This window comes from Haliotis rufescens, unplaced genomic scaffold, assembly GCF_023055435.1.
Source record: "Haliotis rufescens isolate VD_foot unplaced genomic scaffold, xgHalRufe1.0.p SCAF_1, whole genome shotgun sequence".
NCBI classification, from domain to species: domain Eukaryota; kingdom Metazoa; phylum Mollusca; class Gastropoda; order Lepetellida; family Haliotidae; genus Haliotis; species Haliotis rufescens.
Window position 1 is genome coordinate 38,583,323 of NW_025963779.1, and position 10,552 is coordinate 38,593,874.

General features: G+C 39.6%; 1 protein-coding gene across 1 annotated transcript; it reads right to left on the reverse strand.

Moving 5' to 3' along the window:
* Positions 1-5,243: 5,243 nt before the first annotated feature.
* LOC124135734 lies at positions 5,244-10,264 on the reverse strand. Its single transcript, XM_046501249.2, has 6 exons — positions 10,127-10,264; positions 9,130-9,458; positions 8,216-8,701; positions 7,942-8,037; positions 7,642-7,704; positions 5,244-7,465 (listed from the first exon to the last, which is right to left on the reverse strand). Exons 1-6 carry the CDS (start codon positions 10,149-10,151, stop codon positions 6,311-6,313), a joined length of 2,154 nt encoding a protein of 717 aa, XP_046357205.2. The 5' UTR covers positions 10,152-10,264; the 3' UTR covers positions 5,244-6,310.
* Between the last annotated feature and the right edge of the window lie 288 nt (positions 10,265-10,552).

A 10,552-nucleotide genomic window follows, 5' to 3' on the forward strand; every position in this document is an offset into this window, starting at 1 on the left:
GCTACGCAGGGTTGTCAGAGAACCGTTACCATCATTACCTAATTGTGATGTATACCATTTGGCAAAGGAACTTGGACAAGGTATATGGTGAATTATTGTGAAAACACAATTTACAAGTGGCACCCGAACCAGCCTAGTGCATGGTGGTAACATGAAAAAAACCCTGAAACTTGAAGATTTCTTTAATGTGCGAAAAAATGACTCAACTCAATCACTCTCCAACTCACTGTCTTGGAGCTACACTGGACTTGTTGTTTACTGATCTTGCCGATGCTGTAGCATTCCAGACTCCAGTCTACTACTCAGATCATCAGATGATTGGTGCTGTACTTCTCAGTACACCTAATGGTGACCTCTGCTCTCAATGATCTCTAAGTACTTACTCTGATTATTGTTTAAGTAATAACACAACTCATTACAAATACAGTTACGTATTCTATCATAAACTGCAGATGGCAAAACAACACCATTAATAACTTTTTTAGTGCTTGCATTTAGGCCATTTATAAAAAGGTCCAGTGATCATAGTTCACAAGAGGTAATGCCTTGCACACAACCGGACATGTAATATTGGCGGGGGATATGAGTATTTTATGCTTGTTATTTTTAGAAATAGGTCTTATTTTTCAAGTCAGCATTTTCTTTTGGAGATTTGGAAGGTCAGTTTATATATTTAAGGTCACTAGATAGAACATAAGCTAGCCAGTAGGGCTACCTAAAGTTTACTTCACAAGCCAGAGGGAAAAGATAGTAGCCACGGGCTGGGGGGCAGGCACTTCACAGAATAGGCTTTTCTTTCTGGAGCCACACTCAAACAACATTTCTGTAATCTAATGAAACCTTCGCACATCAACTAAAGAAGGATTTATTTGAGACTTTATGGTTTGACTAGTCCTATATATCTTTAAAGACATAATTAATAAATGAGGTATGGTGCTTAGAAATATTACTAGAGAAATTGACTTTGATGTTTACATACTAGAAACATACATAACTAGAGGAATTGACTTTGATGTTTACATACTAGAAACATACATAACTTGAGGAATTGACTTGGATGTTTACATACTAGAAACATACATAACTTGAGGAATTGACTTGGATGTTTACATACTAGAAACATACATAACTTGAGGAATTGACTTGGATGTTTACATACTAGAAACATACATAACTTGAGGAATTGACTTTGATGTTTACATACCAGAAACATATATAACTTACTGGAGTTGTCTCCATCTAATCTGCTTTAGCTAATTTACAGTGAGGCTAACAACACAATTTCATCCCTGCCTGCCACACTACCAAAAGCCCTGTCTGGCATCCCTTTATCACCTACATTTCCCTGTGAGTTCACTGGATGAAGTACTGGTACACCATATAGGTAGAAACAATCATGCTTCATAGGAATCATGATGGTTGGAGAGTTCCTGTAACAAAATATAATGCTTCTTGGCTGCATTTGAATTGCCAAAATGGATGAAAATGTAGACAATTTATTGTGGCCTAACTGTCACCTGACATCACTAGCACTAAATGGGACCTCAGCAGCATCTGTATCTAGTCACCAAGGAAACGTTTTATCAGTGTTTGGTCAGAACAGACTAACTGTCTTGGACAACTCACACTTGACACAAAGTTTAAGTTCCAATGGCTATCCTTGAAACTCATGTCCAGAGAATATAATTATCTCAAAGAGGTTATGAACAGAATAAATACAGTCAATATAGTTAGTGAAGTTATTCACAGACAGTAAAATTCGTTTGACAACAAAAAAATATCTGAAACTACTTCAATATTCGGAGCAGTACTAGTATTTCTACTCTGGAAAACAGACACAATACTGAAATGTGTCAAATTCAAGTTATTATAGTTTTGGTTTTTTAATTTCCTCCTACCCATCCAATTTAATCTGAAAAAGCCCCTAGAATATTTTGCCGAAAACATTTTATTTATTTTTTTGTTTCAAAGTACTGGTCAAATATCTGTATACCAAATTTCATAAGGTCTACATGATAGACGTGACTCGCTCACTGATGTGTAAGAAGATGCTTATAATGTAAGTCATATGTTTGTCTAGTCCGTCTCAGGACTTGACACGTCGTTATCATACAGCTGAAATATTGCCGAGAGCAACGCTAAACAACATACAACCAAGTAACTATCCGACACATCCTTCCAGACAAATGTCTGGTGTATCTTCACCGAGACAACTTTCTATCTCTCTCTCTGATCTCGCATGCATACACTCCCTACTTGCAGACGTGTCTTCTATTTTTTTACCTCTGGCTTTAGCTCTACATATCGGTAAAATAGCACCAAGCAGCTGTGATTTCGGTGATTTCAGCCAGTTTAAAGCCCAGAACAAAAACTGGAATATTGATGCAGAACTGTATTCATGTGTAACAGTCCCGGTACAACACCACCGACGGGAAGCACAGCATGGTGAAGGCAGTATGGAAACGCGAACGGCGACAGTAAATAGTGAAGCACTTTTGAGACTGTTGGTTGTCACAACAAAAACGTAAGAGACTTGCAAAAGTATTTGAAAGTGTCATAGCAAGCATGAGCTACGGCCAAGATAAGTAGCCACTAAAACATACACATACAAGCCAAACACGCAGACACCAAGACAGTTCTGTGGACCATGGAAGTTTTACACGCGTTCCATGAATGTACCTTCAAAATACAGACGCGTTGGATGCTCAAACATCGGAAAAGAGACAAGCAACAGTTAAAGGTTTCGGCATTCACATTTCTTGGCTGAGGCGAATATGGTTTGAGATGACACGGTCAACTGTAGGCATTCTGGCAAACTGTTTAAAAGAAACCGGACGACTACGTTGATATTATATTACCAGGAAGAATACTTAACTATGACACGAAGGGAATCGAAACGTTGCTTTGTCTGCATGGTCACCTGTGTAGGGAGTTACATACAGAGACTCTCTCCAGTGAGTGAGTGAAGACTGTTAAACCCCACACTCGGCAATATCCCACCTCGGTGGCCTGTAAATAGTCGAGAAAGACAAACCAGTGTCTGAAAACTGGAGCAGCAATCTATACCATCGGGTCACGATGTCCACTCAGTCTTGTCACAGAGCCTGATCCAACTACGTTCCCCGTGCCACCAGTAACGGCGTGGTATAAACTTGGGTTCCAACGCTGTGTTAGTTCAAGCTGTATCACAATGGTGCAACTGAATATTGGGCTGGATGATGTACATCCAAAGTGTTACCCACTAGATCTGTAGATCCCATTGAGTAATACAGTTCAATCTTGGAAAAAACGTCTGGACCTAGACTAAAGCACTCTCTATTTTATTAAAATACCATGTAAATAATATCTCAATTACCTATAAACAAGCCACCAAACAAAACGCAAGAACACAAATTAAATTGGAAACATTGTTATAAAAAAAGAGATAACGTTTTCATGCACTAGTAACTGAACAGGGTTGTATAATTTGTGATATTTGCATTTTTTCCATTTATACAGGTAACGGAGTGTTTGCAATCTTGAGCGTGTCCAAAATATCTATCATCACTCAAGTACAAATAATAGATTATTCATTTTAAGAAGTGATTATAGAAACACGACAAAAAGTGATTTAAAAATAATATGTATTGAAGTCAAACTTCCCTCCAAAAGGTTGAGATGCTGATAGATAACCACACGCATTGGTAGACTACAACTTGTAATCGCACTTGTTCGATGGAAGCATACCACGGTGCTATCCTGGGTTCCGATGCACAAAGCGATCTTACCACTAAGGTGACCATAACTCCAATACTTTACATATGCTTACGATAGTCGTAGCTAAGATCATTTTGTGCAACGGGGTCCATCGTAGTAACGGAAAAAAGAAACGTGTGAAATGTTGTGGAATCTTACATGTTCGGGGAATATGATCTGTTCATGATTAGTCATGTGTACGTCATTTCAAAAGCTGTTGCGTTTCAAAATAAGTAGCTCAGAGGTTGGCATGAAGGTTAGCACAGCCTTTTCTAACCTGGGTTCCCGGTTCGCGGGTGTGTGAGGTCGAGACAACCCCTTCTTGACGGAACACTGGACTCGATCATATACACCGAAAGTGTTCCATCACTGGACTCGATCATATACACCGAAAGTGTTCCATCACTGGACTCGATCATATACACCGAAAGTGTTCCATCACTGGACGTTGATGCCAATGGAACCGCTCGCTGACTTGGCTGATGCATGTCATCGTATCCCAACTGCACGGATCGATGCTCATGATGTCAGTCACTGGATTGTCTGGTGTAGACTCGATTATTTACATACCACTGTCGTCATATAGCTGGAATGTTGCTTTGTGCGGCGTTTAACATTAAAGGAAAACAGACAAATAGATCCATGTTGGATGTATCTAACATCATATACGTAGTCACCGGTACACCAACCTTGAATGTTATATGGCTGTATGATAATATCAAGACAAAAAGTGAGTAGGGATCACTAATACCGCCGACTTCGACTCCAACATATTTCTAAGCTCAAAACATAAAAAAAGCAATATTTCTCAGAGAATCCGCTTATCGAAATCAAACTTTGCACTGCACTTCTCCTATTGGTATAGAAACTGTTCCCTCAATTGGAAAAGAATCCATGAAGTTTGTTTGTTTGTTTGTTGTTTAATACCGCACTTAGCAATATTCCACCTGTATGGCGGAGGTCTGTAAATAATCGAGTCTGGACCAGACAATCCAGTTATTGATGTCATGGAATCGATCCACGCTATTTGGATACGATGACATGCATCAACCAAGTCAGCGAGCCTGACCACCCGATCCCGTTAGTCGCCTCTTACGACAAGCATTATTGCCATTTACGGCAAGCATGGGTTGCTGAAGACCTATTCTACCCCGAATCGCTTGTTGTATAGATTGTGGGAAAAGTAGCCCAACGAGTACAAGGGTCTAAGGGAGATAATCACATTAACCGCACTCTCTTTGAAGACTCAATCACGTTCTCACGTTCGGCTATTTTCGCCAAGAGTGGAATAAAACCAAGTCGCCTGAAGGAGGATTGACACAACCACGCTACAGAGAAGAGCGTATTATATTATGTATTCATTCGTTCATACTTTAATTGCTTTCCTCTAAAAAGCCACCAGATGAAAACATACACCTTCTGAGACTGCAACTCATTCTCAAACAGTGAAGTGACAGTAGACTGAGGACATCAGCATGAAAGCAGTACATAACACAGCATTGACGTTTTATAAGTTTTATTCGTGTTGTTCCGGGCTGTATACAGTCCAAAGAATACAACAACATTATATAAATATATTATATTTTTGGTGTTGAAGCAATAGACCTCGACAGATATATCTTTTATATATGTATAGAAAAAATATTTTCATGATTTTCTTCGTTTCATCCTAGATGTAAATATATTTGATATTGATAAACAGTAACAATTGCTTTTCAAAATTATTATTTTGAAATGTTTCAAGTTTATTTAATCTAGATTTGATTATTGTTTTCATCATGGTATATCTATTTATCACAGCATGTACATCACATTTATTGAAATAAAATACTGTTCTCACCCATTCACAACGGAAATGCTAATATCTTTTACATTTGAAACTCCATTCATTTAACATGAGTATTCACAACATCCATCTACATGATACATATATACAAGTACATTAAACAAGTGTAAAAAATAGATAGATAGATATATATATGCTATATAGTCCTGTACACATCTATATCGTTTGGTATGCTCATGAAGAACTCATCCCTCTTCTGCAGCAATCATACTGGTATATATTTAACTGAAATGAAATGTATTGCACAGAAAACATTTGGCCTGGGCACGGTTGTCACTTCCAAGCAGTAATTGTAACACATCGTTTGCATTGCTCATTGTCAAATGTAAAATCAATAACAAGGTACATTATCAGATAACACAAACATAATCATATAAACTGACAAACCTTCTTTCAAAGCCCTGGCTTCAAATTTAGATCTGTAGGGATTTTGACATACAGACTATAGCTATAAACATGATTCTACCCAACTTATACTGTGTAAAGAAGATATTGAACAGGCATTAATTAACTAATGAACGACAATTTCTTTCGAAGCCCAGGTTTCAAATTTAGATCTGCCCTAATGATTTTGATATTGAAATGCCAGCCTTTTAAACATGGTTCTACCAAATTCATAGAATGACATATATATCAGGAAGTAATCGAATGGGTGTTATTTAACTAATGATTAGCCAAACCAATACAGGTAACACCATAACCTGCAAAGTTCACTATAGTTCTTAATGTTCAAGAGCACAAATTTTGAAAGACCTTGTTGGTCGTTTTCTCCGGTCTTTGTGCCATCTCCGGACCTTTCTTTGACTTCTTGGTTGCAGCATCTTCCACAGCATGAGCTGTGGGGAGTTTCCTTTTCCTTGATTGCAAGACTGGTGACTCTGGCCTGTTGGGTTCTGCCTGAACCTTCTGGAGACTTCCGTCTGAGTCACTTCCAGATCCGGTGTCATGCCCAGATGTCTGTGTCTGATGGCAGTCATTTGTGTCATGCATGGCACTTTCTGCATATGCATGTACCTCTTGGAGACAGCTTTCTCTAGATACTGGGGGACTTCCAGATGCGATCCTGAGATCATGTCCTGATGCTGTCTGTTGCCATCTATCTACTCCTGTCCTGGCTCTTCTGTATCCCCAAACAGAGGGAGACAGGCTTCTCTTTCTCTTAGGCAGAGGGAGCTTGTTGCAGGGCTCCTCAATGTGCCTATTGATTCCATTGATGACCCTTATCTCATTCCTGTCCCTTCGACTTCTCCTTACTCTGCTCATTCTTCTGAGTATTCTGTCATCTTGGCTGATGTCAGGAAATCCATTCTGCGTTGCCTCATCATCAGCTTCTATCTCAGAGTGAGCTCTCTTTGCCCCGTTTGAGGTTGAAGGGGTGTGTGAGGTTGATGGATCAACATTGGACAGTTCATACATATACATGTTTACCTTTGTTGTTATATCAGCCAAGTGGCATCTCTGAGAAGAAACTACTGTAAGGGAAGATGCATTGGGTGGTACTGGAAAGAAAGCAACAGACTCAGAACCACTGCTTGTAGTTGTGAAGACATCTGCTGTGGATGGGGCAGTGCTGGAGTCACCAGATGGTGAGAGGCTGTTGCTGCAAGTGTTCACCTGTCTGCAGACACCATCTTGACTGCTGTTGGAGTTAATGATGATGGGAGAGGCTTTTGGCTCTTGTCTGGCCTTGTAGCTCCTGAGATTGACATTCTCAGTGAGCGAGCCATTGCTCAGAGAGTTGTCTCTATGAACCAATCTAGAGGTTGAGGGTGCCGTGCTAAGGGTGCCATGAGAAGGCTCGTCTGTTGATGAGCAGGAGCCTCCACTCTGAGTCAAACGGCAATCAAACGCAGCCCTGTTGAGGGTGAGATGCAGTTGAGAGGTCTGTAAAAAATAAACTTGTGACTGAGAAACATTGACTTTCAATCAGTGCAACAACTTCAAATACCCTGGTATATTTTTTAAACAAATAGGTCTTTGACGAAACAGTATGATTAAATTTCCATTTTTAACATGTTTTACATTCATACCAGATGTGAAAGATATTGTTCATATCTTACCTGTGAAGATACATTTCTTTGATCAATAGGACGATTCTGTTGCACTGGAAGAGTCAATGGATTCTGCAAAGAAAGTGGTTACAGTTTACAATCAAACATCTAATAAGGGTCTCTTTATAGAAAAACAAACACAAAGGAGACAATACTGATTGTTAATACAGTACATGTAGTTTGAATTCCTTTGTTATTGGTGTCACATCATTAATTAATGGTCATTAAAACAGACCAAGAGATTACCATGCGTCCTGAACCTTCTTCTGAATGGCTCCTTCAAACTATATCCTGTATAATGCCTCTCACCTGGTTGGCTGGCTCTGCATGGATCTGTGGCACAGCTGGGACTACTTCTATCACGAGAACTTGCTCAACATCACCTCTGTAAATTTGGGCCATGGGCTGAAGAAGATCAAGACTGCTAAATTATACTATACCTTATCATAAGACACCAAATCAATAAATGATCTATAACTCCCAACAACCATTATCACATTCCCTGCAAACACTCACTTTAAATAAATCAAGACATAACTCATAAATACTTCAGAATATCCTTATCATTATTGATCATACTTACACCTGGCTGGTGTGGATGTAGCATGACCTCTTGTTCAATAACCTCAAGTCTGTGATCTCCAGAAATGGTGTCATCATAGCCACTATCATAAGAAGGAGGTGGTCCCTGGAAAGAGCCTGATCCTGATGAATGATTCTCTTCTGGGAAATCACCAGGAGCAGGTAGCTCCTGGCTTGAGTCACTCTCAAAGTCAATTCTGTTTTCATTCTGAGAGGAGGAGGATGGTAGCTGACCATTGCTTGAGTCTGACTGATCACTAGGTGGATTGTTATCCAGCTCTATCCTTGCTCTCTCATACAGATCCTGATATGCAGTTGTCAGTGTGGACAATGGTTGACTCTGGCTTGAGCCACTTCCAAATTCAGAATGTGGAGGAAGACGATCTAAATCTCTTGCTAGTTCGTACAGACCTTGGTATCTTGTTGCCAGAGAGGTTGATGGATGATTATCATGGTAGGAGTAACTTGTGGACGTACCCTGACCATTCTGGATTAATTTCGAAATAATACACATTACAACTATTGTAGATTTACCTACAGTACTGTAGACCTACTGTAACACCAGTCAGTGCCCAAAACTTGAGTGCCCACTTAACTTTTTGTCTCATTTCTAATAGACATTAATGTTGACATATTGGTCCTTATGGGACAGGAATATATATTTACTAAACCCTGCATGGTATCGAACTCGCAGCCTGTATACAGAGTACTAGATCTACTACAGACTGGATGCAGTTTGCAACTTTAGCCACTCAGGTAATAGTAATATTGTATGTGGTCTAGAACCCTTAGCTTAGGCATGAATATGGCCAGCAGTGTAGATCTAGGATCCACTGGTAAGGTAAGGGCAAAGTTAGGCATATAGATCTCCAGCAATAAAATGACATGTACATAAACATTTATTGTCAAACACACCTGGCTGCTTAAGTGGATTGTGGACGACAGTGGAGTGCAGCACGGGGAAGAATTTGACTCATCGTGAGAAAATGGCCACTGTGCTTCTGTGCTGTGTATATCGGGCTGTTCCCGCGACATCCAACGCTGTTCCACGGCTGGTGCATAGATGGACTCGGGTTGACTGACACTGGGCCAGGTACAGTTATCGCAGAAGGTATCTGGTTGGCTACAGATTACCCTCGATGAGAAAACGACTGACCGAGGACGGTGCTGGGAGGAAAGCTGCGTCTGAGCACTCCAAACAAAGTCCGTCGGAGGTTCTGGATCCGGGAGGACAGGAGAACTGCCTGGAAACAAGAACAATGAAACCGGTTAGGCGTATTGGCCTAAACAAACTCTGAATCGTAATTAGCATGTGTAATTTTACAATTATTCTAAAATCTGACGTCGACAGATAATAGTATGAGCATTAGTAAAGCACACTAATGCAAGATAAATAGATCAACCGACAATCAAAAGTTCCGTAAAATACATGTACGGGGAAATGTCAAGGCTTGTTTCAAGGCTGCAAAGGGCGTACAACTCTTTGGTGTAAATTGAGTTGTTTCCCGTTAATAACAAATAAATTTATTACTGATTTTGTGCATAAACATGCGTATTTTAACGCGATATTTTAATGATCAATATCTAAGGTTACTATGTTTTCTAATAAACTACCTCTACCGATAGGCCTAGGTATGTAAATTTACTTTCGGTTCTAAAACAGTGTAGATTTAGAATCTACCTTACTTTTATTGAAAACACATCGATCATAATTCTAAAAGACTGATGTGATCTGTACAGTTAACGATATTTTTTTCTTTTTATCTGTCCATAAACATATATTTATCATAGTTTATGCGCGTGTACATGGATTAAATGTCTCTTCTATAGATCTAGCGTAGTTTACCCTATATAGAATTTCCCAGAAAATACCGTATCAATTTAATGTACAGGAACTAGAACAGGGGCTTACCTAGTTCTTGTCTGTTCATTACCATGTGATTGCACTCATATTAAGTACAGATAAACTGGATGAGGGAAGGGTATGTGTCTTCTCACACACGACATCATGTTCGACAAGGCAAGGGACGTCACCATAGCAACCCCCATTGTTTCACGCCGCCTATGATAAGGGTAAGTAACTGTGGTAAATTGCGTACCGCGAAAATTTGAATTCGACTTTAATATATTTGTTTGTTGGTGATAGATCACTCATATATCACTCATAGATCACTCATAGATCACTTAAGTTCAGTGACAAAATCATTGCATAGGTTCGCCTCTCACGACAAGCATGGGTTGCTGAAGACCTATTCCTACCCGTGCCTTCACGGCAAACATACCAATGTAAACATATTGTTGACTCTATCAAATCGACTTGTAAAAGCTCTGCTGGATG

What these genes read in the sequence shown, in the direction of transcription:
- LOC124135734 (XM_046501249.2), bottom strand. Translation starts at nt 10,151, where the DNA reads ATGGTAATGAACAGACAAGAACTAG. An exon ending in AATGAACAGACAAGAACTAG is followed by an intron (nt 9,459 to 10,126) that starts GTAAGCCCCTGT and finishes TCTTGTTTCCAG; the next exon opens with GCAGTTCTCCTGTCCTCCCG. An exon ending in CAATCCACTTAAGCAGCCAG is followed by an intron (nt 8,702 to 9,129) that starts GTGTGTTTGACA and finishes AAATTAATCCAG; the next exon opens with AATGGTCAGGGTACGTCCAC.